The 18,326-nt window shown below is 38.4% G+C and overlaps 1 protein-coding gene across 9 annotated transcripts in view; it reads left to right on the top strand.

The window, feature by feature from the left end:
* MTDH (metadherin) overlaps positions 1-8,074 on the top strand; it is a 54,792-nt gene extending 46,718 nt beyond the window's left edge. For all 9 annotated transcript variants that reach the window (XM_037503693.2, XM_037503676.2, XM_054692093.1 and 6 more), the window contains 4 exons: positions 96-203; positions 2,710-2,850; positions 5,610-5,766; positions 6,357-8,074. In XM_037503693.2, coding sequence (XP_037359590.1) covers positions 96-203; positions 2,710-2,850; positions 5,610-5,766; positions 6,357-6,427 — 477 coding nt within the window. In that variant the 3' untranslated portion in view covers positions 6,428-8,074. The remainder of the gene's footprint in view (positions 1-95; positions 204-2,709; positions 2,851-5,609; positions 5,767-6,356) is intronic.
* Positions 8,075-18,326: the final 10,252 nt, after the last annotated feature.

Below are 18,326 nucleotides of genomic sequence, written 5' to 3'. Positions count from 1 at the left end.
ATAATGCTGAATTGTTTGAATGAAATTATTTCATTTTCTGAATAATGAAAATTTAGCCAGTTGGTTCACTTTCATACTGTTGCTCTTAATGTCAGGTTTCAGATGATGATAAAGAAAAGGCAGAGGGAGCTCTTCCAACTGGGAAATCTAAAAAGAAGAAAAAGAAAAAGAAGAAGCAAGGTGAAGATAGTTCTCCTGCACAGGTAGACAATCAAAACAGCAAACATTCATTGAGCCCATATTGCTAAAGTGAAAAAACCTCTGCTGCAGATTCTAAAAATATGAAAAGAGAAAAGAAAGCATTTGAAAAGTCACTTGTCAGGATTTTATATATCATAGTCTGATAAAAGTTGCATTGCTGTTAAAAAAATCATATCAAAGGTATAAATTCCAAAATAAGTAAAATTCCAAACTAGATGCATTTTGGGTTATATTATGGTGAAATGGAAAAGGAGATACACTATTTTGTACATACAAAAATTCCCTTCACATAACAAATTTAGCACAATTAGGAAAACCGTGTGTATTTGGAGTATTTCGTTGAACTCTGAATGTGCTAGCTATTCCATTTAGTATCCTTTCCTGCTGTTTTGGTTTCTAACAAACTTTCCATTTGTTTCAGTCCTGTATTTTCTTTTTGTTTCTTTGATCTTCCCTATCTGTGAAAAATTTTTTTAGATTACTATATAGATGAAAACAAAGATTTTAATTTCAAATACATAAAGTTATCATAAACACACAAATTTATTTTGAAAGCACTATCTTCATTACATTATAATGTACAGAAATCTCATTTTTTACTTTCAGGCATGTGAATAAGTAATTGTTTTCATTCCTTTCAATATAGGAGATAGCCAGAATTCCTAGAGGAATAATCTACATAGTAATTCTCCTATTTATTCTATTTGGAAAAGTTTCTGAAGGACTTCTTAGGAAATAATGTGTTATGAAGCACAATCCTTCATAAATTATACAAATCCATTACTAATATTAGTTTTTTCTCCCATGAGCATTAAGGCTAACATGACTACACTACATATAAAAACCTGAAACTCCACAATAGGTGTGCTTAACTGAGGTAGCTGATGAGAAATGTTATCGACAGCTACCCTTTGTTAGTGATATTACCTGAAATCCATTTAGCCAAACATTTCCTAGATTTCTGTGACTTCAGTTATAGCCTTTACTAATACTGCTTTTCAGGCTTGTGGATTAGGTGAGTTTCTTTTCAAAGAAATTTGATAGATTGGATATATTCTATACATTTCACCTTAAACTTGCCAAAGGTCATTAAAATGTGAAAGTTCTTTGGTACTCTGATACTTCTTCTAAAAAAATTTTTTTTTTCAAATATAGTGAATAAGTTACATACTTTAGAGTCAAATCTGGATTCACATTTTAGTTCTGTCATTTGCCAGTTTTTTGTTTTAATTGTTTTACTTTGTACAAATTACTCAACTGCATAAGTTGCTTTGAGAATTAAATGAGGTACTCATTATGAGAGGTTCTGCAAGCATATAGCACATGGTATTCTATCAATAAATTGCTAATTTTAGAATTTGTTCTCTTACCAGTAAAGTGTTTTGTTTTGTTTTATTGAGGTAACATTGGTTGATAGCATTGTATAAATTTTAGGAGTACTGTTTCACAAACCTCTTCAAATGTGTCACAAACCACACATCATCAGAGTAGTAAAATTCTTTTTAGGTATGTTATGTGGTTGGTGATTTTCTTCACTGTTAGTGTTCAACTTAAAATGAAAATAAATTGATGTCTTCTCATTAACTTTGTATAGATTACAAATCTTACATGCATTCTGTCAAAGCTACTTGCTCAAATTAAATCCACAACAAAATTTTGAATTACTGTCTAACTCATATTAAACAAGTTTTATAAATATTATTGAAAGGATACTTTCAAGATTATCTTGGCCTTTGTTAAAAAGAACAACCATTTATATGTTTGTGTTTACTTAAGAACAGTGCAGCTCACACTGATGTCCTGTTTAGTGTATTATAGTTCACACTTATGTCACATTTAATATGCTTTAAGATTATTTTGCTGAAACTTTTTAAAAGTTTGAAGGCCCAGAAATGGAAATGCTGAAGTTTAGATAGGACCTTATGGGGGATTATCCGGGCAAAATTTATTTTATAGTTGAGAAAAGTAAGGTTCACAGAAACTAAATGATTTGTCCCTAGGATTTTACAGCTGGGCTGTGGCATAACCAAGATTAAAATTCCTATCTCTGTCCTTTCTACTATGTAAGCTTAATTTATCTAGAAAATGCACAAATGTATAAACATTCTATTTCCTGAAAATGTCATATGTGGTGCTATTTCTAGTCTTAGCTCATTTATCAACTAATTCACTGTGTAATTATTTAAAAGGAAAAATACTTGCTTATTCCATTTGAGTTGATTTAATAAGTTGAATAGTTTTCATTTTGAGAGTTAACTTTATCATTTCTTAATTCACAGTTGATTTAAATCCCTGAGGAAACAAGGGATGATGAATATGTTTCAAACCTACCTATGTATTACAACTCTAAATAATTGTTTTATATGCTCTTTTAAGTTACTTGGACAGTTTCTAAAATGAAATTAACCTCTTAAAATATCTGCTGGGTGTTATTATAACAAACCAAATAAATTTTCATTAGTAAAAATGAATGATGACTATCATCTAATAGATTACTTTTCTTTATAGGACACAGAAGAATTAGAAAAAGAGATTAAGGAAGAGCTTCCAGTGAATACCTCTAAAGTCCGTCCAAAACAGGAAAAAGCTTTTTCTTTGAAGACCATAAGCACTAGTGATCCAGCTGAAGCACTTGTCAAAAATAGCCAGGTAATTTTTTTATATTTAAAGAATAACATTTTAATGACTTAGAATTATCATAACTAATATTCTATTGAAGTACCATGATAAGCACTTGAAATACACTAATTTATTCCTCACAACAACCCCCTGAGAAAGGTAGGATCCATTATAAAAGTGACGTTAGAGATATTTAATAATATGTCCCAAGTGATACAACTGTCAGTGGCAAAACCAGAGCCCCTAGACTGTATTGCATTCTGTAAAGAATCTAGGCATGGAAGCGATAAATAGCCTAGAGAAAATGGGACTGCTTGCATTTTTCCCAAAGCGTGCACATGTGACTTTAGTTCAACCTCTCAAAATACAATTTTTTTAAAATTTGGTGACATGGTCTTGAACTTTGTGCCTTCTCTTAATATTTTTCACTTTGTCAGGGAGTATCATTTTACAGAAGGTCTTGACTGTAACACAAAAACCATAGCTCTTTAAAATCTGATTTCTAATGAGGTAAATTACATCATATTGAAATACCTTAAGTCTTATTAGAGTTCCATGTATTATTTATACTCATACAAAGAAATGTATTGAGAACGTATTACATAATACCACACACTACTTGAGCTTCTGGAGATACATCATAGAACAAATCAAAGAACATTTCTGATTTTGCGAAGATTACATATTTAACAAAACAATTTTTAAAGATTTATTTTAGTTTTATTTATTTATGCATACAAGAACTGGAGTATAGGCCAGAGGTGCAGGGAGTGAGAGGAATCACCAGGGACAGAGTAGGGAGCAGAACAGGCAGATCTACTGAAATACACTGCTGAGGGGAACAGTGAGCAAGACAGGAGAAGTCTGCTGAGCCATGTGGTTTAGCTCTCTGGCCAGGGATCGAACTCATGCCACAGTGACTGGCAATAGCTTGATAGCGCTGAGACTATAACCCCTGCGCCACCAGGGAGGCCCTAAAACAGAAGCTTAATCATACTTCCTTTTTGGATTTGTTGCTTTAAATTCCTTAACAGTATTTTGAGATAAAAGGATAAAAACTCATTACATGTTTTAGGTTTAATAATAGGACTACAAAAATTTGGTCATGGACATTTTGAGATTCCACTTCATAAGTCATTTTTATTTATTTATTTTTTAAATATTTATGCATACAAGATGTGGGATGTAGGCCAGAGGCTCAGCAGGTGAGAGGATTCATCAGAGACAGAGGGAGGAGTATAATAGGCAGATTTACTGAAATACACTGCTGAGGGGAGCAGTGAGTGAAACAGGAGAGATCTGCCATATGTGGGTTGGCTTCCTAGCCAGGTATTGAACTCAGGCCATGGCAGCAACAGCTCTGACACTAACCCCTATGCCACCAGGGAGGCCCCCATAAGTCATTTTTAGAAGCCATCTTATAAAGAATATTTGAGCCCCTCTGTGATTTGAGAGAGTAGAGAATGAAAGGAGATTAAAAATAAATAATCTTTTGAATCTGAAATAAACACAGGAATTTAAGGAAGCTGAACTAAGCAGCATTAAACACAACTTTAGATGCCTGCAATAGCAAGAAGGAATCCAAGTAAGTTACCTGAGTGTACATAGCTTCCACCTCATTTCCTTTCCACTTGTGTCCTCTGGAACCCAGGGAGCCTTGGATGAACAAGGGGCAAGAGAAACATTACTTACCCTTGTTTTCTCTATTCAGAATAATGGTTAAGCTTTTCAGCTTTTGGCGAAATGATTTACTCACCTATTATAGCTTCAAGACATTCCAAATATTGGAGTTTCTATCATTACCTGGTCATGACCATTCATCAACAGTTAGGCTTCTGTGAAGCAAATCAGCTTACCTTCTCTCTGCTCCCAGGTTGGAGAGGAAGAAGCAAGACCCTAAGCATTATAATTTCTCTATTAGATAAACTCCTGGAGATTTGGACCTCATTTTCACCAGTCGCTTTAATTGGCAGGACATGTAGCCACAGCCTGCTTTTGTCTGGGGCTATATTTTTCCTTGGCTAAGAAACTGAAGCTATTGCTGCTGCTATTTGAGATATCCCTGTCTCTTCAGAAGTAGACAAGTGGGTGTCACCTACTGGTAGTTCAGAAATGAGCTATTTTCTTTTTGTATTTCACATGAAAAAGATTGAGGAGTTTAAGAGTCGATGGGAAGTGAGACAGAAACTTTGAATCCCTATCAGATATAAAATCATGCTGTTGGCCCTCCCTGGTAGCGCAGGCGGTTGAGCACCGCTCTTTGTAGCTGTCCGCAGCCTCTTCAGCACGGGTTTGATCCCGGCCGGCTGGCGAGAATCCCACATGGTGAAGCAGACCTCTCCTGTCTTGCCTGCTGCTCCCCTCAGCAGTGGATATCGTCAGTCTGCCTGTTCTGTTCCCTGCTCTGTCTCCGGTGAATCCTTTCACCCTCCCGCGCATCTGGCCTGTACTCCGGTTCTTGTATAAAAATAAATAAATCTTTTTTAAAAAATCATGCTGTTATTGCAATAAAATATATATATATAATTAATGAGAAAATGGAATAATTCATTCCTCTTTGAGATTCAGTAAACATTTTCATCGATTTTCCTCAACTTGTATTTGTGGATATTGTAGGTGAAGATTTATTTGGCTTTGTCACTAGAGGGCATGCATGAGTTGTGCTGCTGACATACTGTTTGGAAACCACCTTAGTATTTTCTTGGTTGCTAAACAGCCTCTTGGTGTTACTGTGATATTTAGTTTTATTTGAAATTTTTTATAAAAATCTAAGTTTTTTTCCAAAATAGCCCATCAAGACTCTTCCACCTGCTGTTTCTACCGAGCCATCTGTTGTTTTATCAAAAAGTGATTCTGACAAGAGCTCTTCCCAAGTGCCACCGATATTACAAGAAACAGATAAATCCAAGTCAAATACTAAGCAAAATAGTGTGCCTCCTTCACAGAGTAAGTGAACCTCATCTTTCCTTCTTTCCTGTGTTTCTGTATTGTTCGTGTGTGAAGATCTAACATAATTAGACTTAGAGTTCTAATGGAGTAAAATAGAACAGCCCTTCCCTGCTTTGCAAAGGTTCCTTAGCACTTTCTGCACCTCAGTTGTATGAGGACCAAGAAACTAAAATAACTGCAGGTAAGAGAAGGAGCCAAGCACATACTCAGAAAGGACTTGGTTCCTGCCCTTATCCGTCAGATCCTCTATTCTCCTGTGCAGATGTTCTTGAGACTTCAACGTTTTCTGTGCCTTTTCCCACCTCTTTGACTGAGTAATACAAAATATTTTTTCTAGGTGAAAAGTGGTGAAATATCCAGGTGATTAAAACCAAGTGACACATTGGGATTGAAAGGAAAAGAGGAAGGCTTAGTATAACCTAAAGACATGTAGCTATAATTGAAATTTTAAACATAAAATTTGTGAACTTATTAGTGGAATGTTTCTATTATTGCTACCCTGTTAGATTTTTGGGACATAACAGTATTTGCTCACTTCTTAATGTGTTTCTCTCTCTCGCTTTTTTTCTTTTTCTTTTTCCCTTTAGCCAAGCCTGATACTAGCTGGGAATCTCCCAAACAGATAAAAAAGAAGAAAAAAGCCAGACGGGAAACGTGAAATTTTTCCCCCCCTGAATTGGACATGTGTTTGCAAACACTGTCTTGAAGATTATGCAGTTTATGCAATAATTTGTGAACATGTACAGAGTTTTATATAAATTTAAACCAATTTTTAAAACAAAACTGTGAACACAACCACCGTAAAAACGGAATCAAAGGAAAGTTAATTTATGAAATTAAGAGGTCATCAGAATATACTACAGTGCTGGAAGACACATGGGAAAGTCTTTTCCATTTAGCAAGAATGATCTTAATTTAAGAATATTCTGGTTTTACAACAGTACCCTGTTTACAACAGATTGTGCCCTATCTCATCTGCAGCTGTGGAATAAAGGAATATGATTCTCTAGAGAGTTACCTACAGATTAGTAGGCAGCTTCTTGGATCTTGTGCACTGAACTTATACCATTTGAATCTGTTTTATGCTTAAATCAAAGTGCTTTGATCAAATGCATAATCTGCCATATCTTTTACACATTTGTTGGTAGCAATTTGTATTAAAGGAATCACAAGTGCAAATAAGAAGTCATTTTCATTTGTTGAGCTAAACTGTCCTGATTTAGTTTACAATTTTTAAAGCGTTCTTAATCAAAACATTGAAAATGCAGTTGACACTAGTATGGCTTATGAAATTATTTTTGATAGTCTTACATTACTTGAATTGTTCAAAGTGCAGTATATTTTAAATTAAGAGAAAGGTAAACTATGATTTGTTTTTATACTTTTAAGGTTCAGACTCACAAATAATGCTCTTGTTTATGATTTGAAAACTCAGACAAAATCCAACTTACATTTTTCTTTTCTGTAGCAATTACTTTTTTCCAGTGTCAACTATTCTTCGTTACTAATACTTTTTGACTTTAAAAATGAAATTTTCACAAACTAGTTATACAGACAGAATTTTGAGTATATGATGGAGAGTGAAAAACTAGAGTCAGACAGCTTTAATTGACATTGTCAAGACCTCCAGTTATCAGGAATACATTTTTTTACTGCCTTAACCTGTAGTGCGTAGAATATGCATCAATTTCTTGAAGGGGATTCGTGTTTTTATAAGAATTTTCATGTAATTATTGCAATTGTGGTCAAATAAGGAACGTTTCTGCTTGAAACTGTATTGATTTAAATGATGTGTGAGATGTTCCACCATTTTCAGGCACTGTGTAATTCTATTGTAATAAACTGGCAGGTATCTTTGTAACTATAAATAGTGCATGCTCAGCCATGTACACTGTAAATAGCCTTTACCAAACGTGTTTGACATGGACCATAATTAACATCACTTAGTGAATTGTGAAAAAAAAGCCATGATTTATTTGATGTGATTGGCTTACTTGTTTTTATGTGGCGCCAAGAATGAAACTGTTTAACAGCTGTAACCAATGGTACTGATCTATCCATCCAATGTCATCTTTATTATCTTTGTGGTTTGATAGTATTGCATTGTGAGACTAGGAAAGCTAAAGGAACAAAATAGTTTTGGTTTTGCTGAAAACTGGCCTTATTAATGGACAGCTTTCCTAATAGGTGATTATTATCAGGTGTTAACATCTGTTTCAGGAACATGGCAGTATGTTTACATGTCAGAAGTTTCGTTTAATTCTATGATATTTCTAAATTGATTTGTTTAAATAAATTCAGCAAATGGATAGCATTGTTTTGATCTGCTTCAATATTGGGGTAAATAAGCTGAAGTGCCAGGAACGGATTTCTTCAAATGATTTTTTTTTTTTTTGTTAGCTTTTCATAGTGATTTCCTAAATAGACCCAAGCATTCTAAGTTGCCAGCACTTTGTAAGGGTATCATAAAGGAGAATTTGATAGGGAGTCTGTAATTTTAGAATGTGCCAAAAGGTCTGTGCTCAAAAAATAATTGAACTCTCTCAACTCTACCTCACCATTTCTTTATCTTAGAATTGTGTTGGCTATGTCAAATGTTGGACTTTATTTCTCCAGCTTAGCATCTCCCATTCAGCCACCTCTGCTAGGTGATAAGAGACACCACCTATCAAAGAGAGATGTAGTTGAAGATTGAGAAGAGTGTTGCTTAGTTGGGGTGGATCCAGCATGGAGATACCTTAGTCCCTTCTCTCTGCCTCAAGAGCTAGGACATGGATTTTGTTTTAAGAGATGGCAGCTGTGAGTGATAAAATCAGTGCATTCATTGTTCTTTACCTGTTCCAGAAGACCTTTATGTCACCTTAAAGCATTTTCTGGCATCTGAACAGATGGACTGCTTCCATCACCAATTCAGAGTGCACTAAAATCAAAGTAATGATTCTGGGAGGTTTGGAGTAAATTGTGCTCAACCTAGGGAGATAATTGATCCCTTTAGCCTTCACCAAGTCTGGAGGGGAACCTTGTTCTGATTAGCAAACAAGGCCACTAGAGAAACTGTTCAAAACTCTAATCCTGACCTGTCTCCATATACCTAATGAAAATCCTCCTGTCTTCCGGAGCAAAGAGTAGTAGTTTAGGATTTCCCAGACTGGAATCCTACTTATCTATATCCTGGATTAAACAGAATAATAAATAGTTGAGAGAGTCCAAAAAAAGGCATTGAATTAAAATGTCATTAATGTAATTTACTATTGTTTACTTTGTGCATGCATTTTATTGGGGAGGGTGGAAATGACTCATCCAAATCTAACAGTATTATTTCATAGACTAATTTGGTTTGTACTTGGGTAAAAGATATTTAAGAGCAATATTTAACTACAGAGTTTAGTTTTTCTTAATTAAAATCAGTCCTCTATTATAGTGTGAACTATCTTTTGAAATTTAGAATTTAGGTTTAAGATGTCTGATAGATATCTTAAGACTTACCTGTAAACTCATTGCACAAACTGGAATTACTTTCCAAAAGACTTAGGGAATGCAAATATGTTATTTGTAAAATGCATTGAGTATTGTAAATAAAAAAAAAAAATTTTTGTTTTGTTAAATTGCTCTTTATAGTTCTCTTGTGGGAAGGGACTTCTCAGTCATTGTGTATTCTAAGGTAGTCCTAAAGGCAATTCTTTGTGTTCTTGTTGTTTTTCTGAATCCATAGGTCCACGTGTAGGCTTTAGCACTGGGAGAATCAGTTATTTAAGCATTCTTACAATATCCCTGTTTGTGACACACAGTGTTCTCTGTGGGAGACATCTTAGCAATAGATGTAACTGCCACCACGTGCAATATTATGATTTGTGTCAACTTTTTAAATTAAGAAAATTAGATTCAAGTTTGGCACTAATGCGTTTGTATATAATACTTGAGCTGTGTCCCAAACTGACTTAAACAAGAGAGTTTATTTCTCTTGCATGTAAAAGCCTGGGAAGAGAGTCCAGGGTTACTATGCCACTTGCTGCAGAGTGTGGGGTCCAGGTTCCTACTATATTGCACCTCCCCGTTCTGAACCTGTGGCTTTCACATGGTTACCGAAGTTTGCTCCATCTAGAAGCTTCATATCAGCATTTCTACCAGCTGGAAAAAGGCATACCCCCTTCCTTTAATACAAGTTATTCACACACTTAGGCTTACCAACCCAAACTCAAATCATTTGATCCTACTAACCACAAGAGGGGATGGGAAGGAAATAAGTCTTTACTGTAGGCTCTCATGAGCCAAATTAACATTTCAGGATTTACTACTGAGGAAGCAGTGACGAATTGGATATCAGGCACAGATAAAAGTCTGTCACAGGGTTGACATACGCTGTATAAATAGTACCCAAGCATCATTTCTAAGGTCGGGTTTTAGCTTTTCTAGATGACCAGAAATTTTGAAATCACTTGAATGCTGCTCAAAGTAACAGATAATAATGTTCCAATTTACAGATTATCCAATTTACATGTAATATAGATTCTGGAAGAAATTTCTGTCACTCAGTTACTGCTTTAAATTCTAGAGATGGGCTAAAGGAAACTTCCCCCCACACACACAAGAGTCTAGATGATAACGGATTTTAGTAGAATTACCCTGTGTATAAAGTGATCTTTTAAAAACTAAAAGGCGCTACTACTATTCTTTTTCAAATACTTTAACAGAACAATGATTTCTAATCCTAGCATCAAGCCAGCCTATAAAGTACATTATAAGATGTTTGCTAACTAATAATAGTTATATAATTGAGGTTTATAAGTTGACTAATATGAAGAGAAATATAAGTAGATTCAAGGTCATCCCCATGATAATGGCATTCTTATTTGTATATTGTGTTTTCCTTTATTGTATCAGACATTCAAAATGAATATATGTAACATGTACATAAATTAAAGCATAATAAAATGAACACCTCTGAAACCACCATTCTGCTTAAGAAATAGAACATTACCAGCAGGAGGATCTACTGGGGGCAAACCTGACTTTCATTGTTCTTATTCTGGTTTGGTAATAGGTTGGTGGGGAGAGGGGGCAGTGTTGGGGAGGGCATGGATGAAAATTGCTGCTCTCAAATGTGCTAACTTGACAGAGGTCCTTTTTGGTGCCAGAACTGGCTAAGGGCTCCAGGTAATATCTAGCCTGGTCTTGGGACTGTGTCACGGCTGCTGCACTGTAGCTCTTTTCTCAGGTTTTTCCACTGACATCTGCTGGGAAATTGTGACAAATACACAGAGGCACGATAGTTCTGTGTGCATGCCGTCCCCAGAGTTGTGTAGTGCATGCTAAGTGGCAGCCTTTCCAGGAGGAAGGATGGCAAGGCTTTCTAGTAGGCAGGAGCTTCCGGGATTCAGGAAAGCAGCACCTGCTCCGCTTAGGGGAAGAGTTTTTTTTTTTTTAAATTTATTTTATTTATTTATGCATACAAGAGCTGGGGTATAGGCCAGAGGTACAGGGGGTGAGAGGATTCACCAAAGACAAAGTGGGGAGCAGAACAAGTGGTTTGACTGAAATATACTGCTGAGGGGAGCTGTGGGTGAGGCAGGAGACATTTGCTGAGGGGAAGGGTTTCTTGAGTTGTTACCAGGCTGGAAACTGACAAACACCTCAGGGTGGGAGGGGTGGCAAAACAGTATGAGTTAGCAGTACCTGAAGAGAGTGGAATTATAAATTTCTTTGCCTTCTAAATTGTCTAAGGTAATTAAAAATATTATGGGTTTATCTGGAAAAGTTACCTATTTCCATTTCCAATCAAAATTCAAATGACCACAATAATGAAAACTGGGGAAAAAACTTAAACCCAAACCAGGGAAAGGGTACATCCAAATGTCAGAAATCTGTGGGTCTTTATTTTATTAGGTAATAAAATCCAGCAATTTCTCAAAAGAAGAAAATACCAATCAAAGATGCAAGTGTGGACTGAGGTAAGGAAAGAATTAGCATTTCATCATAAAATAAAATTACAGCAGATTCTGCTGAAGGGGTATTTTACAAAGTCAACAGCCATTCCCGATTTAGGGTTTTAAAAAAAGTGAATTATTAAGGACTTCTTCATTAAAATCAAAGTAAGGGAAAGTTAACTGCTAGTCAACATGGTCTTGGAAAGGTATTGATGCAAAAAGAAAATTAAAAACTAGTGTAACAGAAAAGACATTCCTTTTTTTATTTTCTGCTTGTTTCCTGGAAAACCCAAACGATTCTAATAAAAAGCTATGAGCACTAGGAAGAGAATGCATTAAGGTGTCCACAAAAATCAATAGAATTTTCTGTACTAGAATAAGCAACCAGGGAAGGAAATGGAAAAAATTTCAATAGCATCACAACTGGAAATTCATACCTAAAAATAAATTTTCATGAACAATACAAAACCAGGTGAAAACTGTCTGAAGTCTTATTGAAGGACAGAAAACAATCAGCTGGAAAGCTGCATCGTTACTTTGGAAAACAAAAACATCAGTTCTTCAAAAATTAACAGAAATTGAGTTCAGTTCCAACTAGACCGCAACAGATTTTTTTTTAAAGTCCACCACCAGCTCAGTGTTCCGCAGGCGTCTCTGCCCCACTGGAGGCCACCCCACCACCTGTGGGTGTGCAACTGGCTTCTGCTCGGCCTCCTCTTATGTCCTTGCTTAGTCAACTCGTAGCAGAGACAAGATCATAGCCGTGTGTGACAAGCAGCCAGAGGTACTGGAAAATGAATTTTGTCTATTTGGGGGATTGATTTATTAACAGCCAAACCTGATTACCGTCCCTGACTGTTTCTGCTGCCTGCTCCACCTAGAGTATCCTTCCCATCTCCAAATAGACCAATTCTAAGAAAGAGCCACTATAGAACCTTGTCCATGATGGAACTGTCCCTGCTGTCTGATATGGAAGCCATTAGCCACAGGAGGCTATTGAATACTTACGATGTGGGTGTTGCCATGAGGAGCTGTGTCATTCAGTTGTATTGTGCTGTATTGGAAGAGTCACGTAGGCAAACACTTCAAGATCAGTTTAAATACAATCTGCTGGAATTATTGTCTGACAACTCAGTACTCATTCCTGTCTCTCTCTGTCTCTCTGTGTCTCTCTTTGTCTCTTATACACACACACACACATTTAAGGACACAGTCACCCCGCACCCCAGCCCACGGTGCAGCCCTGACCTGCCTCTGTAGCACTATTGCTTTTACTCCATTGTACTTATGGCTGCCCGATCTTCCACACTTTCCTCCAGTGAGGAAGGTCTTCTACATCTGTTATTCTTCTGTACCCTTAAGAGTGTCCCTCACACAGCAGGACTGGAAGAGCCATCTGTGAGACTGAGGGTTTTTAAGTATCACAAGAATAATCATTAACATTTAAACATACAAATTGGCCTGTGTGCAAATGTCAGTCTGCACGTGCATAAGTTCAGATTTTATCTAGGTTACTTTCATTTTATGCTGTTCTCCTCACATCAGCTTCTAGGAGCTACTGATACCAAATTGCTTTCTTGATAACAGAAGCAATTTCTATCTTTCCTGAGGCCTGCAGTTATATTTTGCAGTGCATGCCTTTTGTTCTTTGCGACCAATAAAAACTTTTCTTGCTCTGTAATAGTTTATTGAATTTAAGCTGCAGTATCTTTAAAAGCAAACTTTTTTTAATTAAACTTTTATTTTTGAGATAATTATAGATTATATGCAGTTGAAAGAAATAATATAGACCCCTTTACCAGTTTCCCTCAAAGGTATTATTTTGCAAACTATAGAACAATATCACTAGCAGGAAATTGAAAAGAGAAAAATATATTTATTCCAATAAAAAACTGAATGTGAACCTGTTTTCTCAGCGTTCAGGAGTAGGGGAAAATGTCTTTGACGAATCCGTGCAGAGTGAAGATGGTAACTGGGGCCTTCCAGGCCATCCCAGACCTTTAAGTTGGGACCAGAAAAGGTTACACTAAGGGATGCTGTGTAGCTCAATTCATTCTAAAAAGTTATTCTGCATAAATTTCTGCAAAAGCCAAAGTTCAATGGAAAATAGTACATAGTGTTACAAAGATACATTCCAAGAAGGGAAATAGAATTTATATCCAGTCCTTATTACGCAATTGTTCACTTCTTTGGGGCTATAAAACTTAAAAGGGAAGGATGATCAAGTAACATTTTTAAAGAGGAAATTGGAATGATAATGACAGATATTTAAAATCCCCCACTCTGTCCTTCTTGTTTGAACCAACAGCTGAATTGAGATTTACTGAATACTTACTGTAAAAGGCACAGAATTAAATTTGCCTGAAGGAAAAAGGAAGGTGAACCCAGCAAGGCTTAGATCTGCTGCCAGGAATTTATTCTAAACATAGTACTGAATAAAAGACCTTGCCTGTTTAGCTCACCCCTGTCTCTCTGGCACTTCTAACCAGTAATGAACCTGATTTAGGTATTAAAAATATATTTGTATGTTTACTGACTCCATAAATAACCAAACCTATATCCACTGTATTGACTATTTTGTAAAGAAGTGCACTTAACAATGTCACCTCTTTCCCAAGTTAACAGTTAACAAACTAGGTTTTCTTTCACAGTATTGAGTAAATACTGTGTTCAATGCTCTGTGTTAGGTACAGGACACAACAGTCAACAAGGAAATATGACCAATCAGTCCCTCATCTGACCAATTTGCCTTTAGCGAGATGACAAATAAGATAGCAGGGAATCGTGGGACATGAAGAGAATGCCAGCACAGGAAGTGTGGGGTACCGGCCACCCCCTGGTTTATTTGGCAAATAAGGCACCCTCCTGGCTTCTCCTGGAAGCTAGTTGTCAAGAGGACACTAGTTATCACTGTGTGCTGCAATGTCCTGTGGCCCAAATAGCAATGCTGCCCAAAGGGCTAGAGCTCACTTTGTGATTTGTGTTCATTCATAAAGGAGAATGAGTGGTGATGTGGACAGGCCAACACCATTGAAAAGAAAATTTGTTATGATGGTTCCTGAGAGCAGCATGGGCAACCAGCCACGCAGGGCCACGTGGGGAGCGCCAGATTCCATCAGGAAGCATGAGCAGGAGCAAGAGGAAAGTGTAGGTCATGATCTTAATTGTGTTTTCTGGGGACAGGCACGATTAGGATTCGCTAGTTTGTATAATTCCAGCAGGCTTTGAGACACGGGGACTGTCTTCATTTGTCTGCTATCCAATCCCAGGATGATTTAGGGCAGGGGAAATATTGACTTGCTGTGTGAGAGTTAAGTAAAAGAGATGGTTCAGAGTATAAACCATCTGGATTCCAAGGTAGATGTCATTTGGCCCTAGAATTAATGTATACTAATTAAACAAACACAGCATGTAAAACACTTTGCCTGTACTGTGGACATAATGGCTGAAACAGTCAGCCTAGACCAGGAGGTGACCCACACTAGGATCTGGATACAGAAAGACAGGCCTCTGGGCTCCTGATGACTGCACAGCTGCCCCACCACTCTGGACCAGCTCCCTGTAGGGTAAATGATTGTCAGGCTTTTCTGCCCTCCAGCCATCAGGATAGATGATGGATCCCTCGGTCCTGAATGCATGCCTGATGGCGGGCACCTGGAGCAGGGTGTGGGCAGACGTAGGTGGGTTCACCTGGGCTGAGACTGGGCCTATAAGGGCGGCATCACGACGAAAGGAAGTGAGAGAAAGAGAACAAGCAAGAGATGGAAGAGAACCAGTGGAGAAGCAGAGACCATGAGAGAACCCCGGAGAGCCCAGAAAGAGTGAAGACTTGCTGGGGGCTGGGAGGCCTGCCAGCCCCCCGGCTCCCCAGCACCCCTGCCTGCCTCGTACCTGGTAAAATCCCAATAAAAGCCTGCAAAAGCCACCGAGGGCTCCAGGACTCTCCTTCAACCATCTGCAGAGGGTCATAAAGAATCCTGCCCTGTGCCCTTCCTGCCCCCACACTCCCCTCACAGTTACTTTACTTGAAAAAGCATTGAAGTGGTACCCTGTTGAGCCAAACTAGTCATGTCTCTTAAGGGTAACCAAAGAAGTCATCCTATAGCTGGAGTTCCCTAACTCAAGTAGTGTCAATCAGAGCAGAGCAGCCTGAGAAGGTGATTGATGTCAAAGGGAGACCGTGGCAGACAAGTGGATGGAGCAGTGTTTCAGTGAGAGGGACCGATGTGAGTGGAGATGTCTGGGGACCAGCGCACCTCCTGCCCAGGCAGGGGAACTGGCGTGGCTGTGAGCGCAGGCCAGCTGCCTGGGATTCGGGGTGGCAAGGAGGAGAGTGTTGATATGCGATGAAACCAAGGAGACGGCAGAGGATGACTCATGAAGACCTTGAATGCTCTGTTAAGACACTTAGCTTTAATAACAGGCAATAAGGAGACCATCAAAGGGTTTCTAGGGGGAGAGTGACATGGCCAAATTTGTCTGATCTTTCTGGCTTTTCTCTGGAGAAAGATCAGAAGGGGAATTTGATGATGCAGGGACACCGGGTAGGAGGCTGCTCAGAGTAACCAGTTTGTTGCTATTTGCCCAGACTTTCCTAGTTTTAGTAATGGAGGTTCTGCATTATGAGAAATCGCTCCTCCCACCTCCACCCTGAGTCCCGGGACAAGCAGAGACAGCTGGTCCCCCTAAGACGGCTGCAGGAGTCAATGGTGGTGGGATGAAGGATGCCGAGAAAGTTCCAGGTACCGCACAGCAAGGCACACACTCCTCACCTGCTAGCCTCCAACAGTGCTCCCTTGCTCACAAATCATTCCAGGGAACTGGGATGAGCAGGAGGCTGAGCAGGCCAGAACTACCGGGGCCATGGAACTCCAGGAGGGGGGCAAATCATGATGCTCAAGATCTAAGAAATTCTACTCTCAAAAAAATATTATTTTGCTTTGGATGCAAACAATCTGGTGTCCAAGTCTCTATTATTCTTGCCTTTTCATGACAATGATCTTCCTTTGACATCATTTGACCTGCTCATGACCAGGATACTAATTGATGAATAAAGCACAGCAGATGCTGATCTCTTGTCCTAATGTAACCCATGCCTGAAGCCAAAGACTGCTAATGGGTGGGGCCCCCTAGAGGGGTGTGTTGGTGAGGATGGATAGGCCCAGGAATGCTGGAGGCTGGCAGGTAGTGGAGACTGATAAGAAATCTAAAGGACTGCAGAAGCAGCCCTGAGCATTTAGTGTTTGGGATTCAGGGTTTGAGATTTCAGCATTTTTAAATGTTCAGGGATTCCAGGCTCAGCTATTTCTGCCCCCACCATGCTGAGGCTGTGGTGGGCCTCTGAAGAATGTGGAGAGGTTTCCAGCAGCCAACCTCAAAGGCTTTGCAGGTAGCCGAGCAGCTAAAACCGTTCCTGCTTTTGCAGCTGTTACAGCCTGGCAGGGAGCAGACCTGGAGGGTCTCACTGAGCTGCGTGAGTGTGGCCTTTTGTCGGGTCCTTCGGCCACTGCAGCTGCTATTTTGAGTGTTGCTTTTCTGGTGGTGTGCTGGGGCATCTCGGCAGCTCCAGAGAGCATCTCCTGTTGTGTCTTCTGTCTTCGTGAGCTGAAAACTGGCCAATAGCCTCGCTGCTACATGTCTGCAGGGGTGGGAAGACGCCATCTTGAAAGTGTGGCCTTTTGTCCGGGATAGGAGCTCCGTGTCCTCAGGGCATGAAGACACCATCTTGAAGCATTTGTGTTTAGGACTTTAACACGGACACTGCTTCAGGTGAGGTAAATGGCCATTTTTGGCCTCAGTAACGCTTTATTTTTCCTGGTTTGTTAAGTACATCCCATTATTGTTGTTCTCTGAACCTAAGTAGTCTTGCAATTGCGTGCACGGATAAAAAACTCAGGTGGTGACCGGTAAGCTATTCAGGCAGTGTCCTTGGCCAGTTTTAGTGCCCCTTGCTGCCCTGTATCACTAATACCACATTTTAAGGTCCATCTTTTAAATAAAGAAAAAATGGATATGCGAGCCTCCAAACACTTGGGAATTCTGTCTGAGTACAAATGTGTTTGTTAAGCTCTCATCTCATATTCTACAACCCTTCCCTGGAGCTGTCTGGGCTTCTTGAGGAAAGCTGTACTCAGATGAGCAGTGTCTAATTATTCTTTTTTATTACAAATTTTATACATCCCCTGGAATGCAACAAAAAGTAACTGCAATAGTTGATCTGAGAATTAGAGCACAGGGGAAAAACTAGCTCAAGGTCATAGGAAGTTTTGCTATGTGACCAAATGCTTTATGGGGCTAATAATGGTTTGCTGTCAAGTAACCAAATATATTACCCAGAGCACAGAAGAAATATTTGAATTATGATTGGACTAAGACTTCAGTAAACTATTTTGGAATTGTGTTGCTAGAAAAGGAATAGATAATGAAGGGGGGAGTTGATTTAATAGGAGACCAATGAAACTTAGGAATATTTAGGAATTTTATTTCAATCATCACTTAGTTAGTCCAACTCTAAAAAAATGTGTTTTGGAGGGAATTCAATATGAAAAGTGCTAATTCAAGTTCAATCTTCCCCACAATGGCTACCCAGTAGGTCTTTTCCAAGTGTTATCAATGAGAGAATTCTTTTTTTTT

The sequence above is a fragment of the Talpa occidentalis genome, unplaced genomic scaffold (genome assembly GCF_014898055.3).
Source record: "Talpa occidentalis isolate TD23 unplaced genomic scaffold, MPIMG_talOcc4v2.1, whole genome shotgun sequence".
NCBI lineage: Eukaryota > Metazoa > Chordata > Mammalia > Eulipotyphla > Talpidae > Talpa > Talpa occidentalis.
The sequence above is the reverse complement of the archived record's forward strand: the minus strand, read 5'-3'. Positions and strand labels throughout refer to the sequence as shown.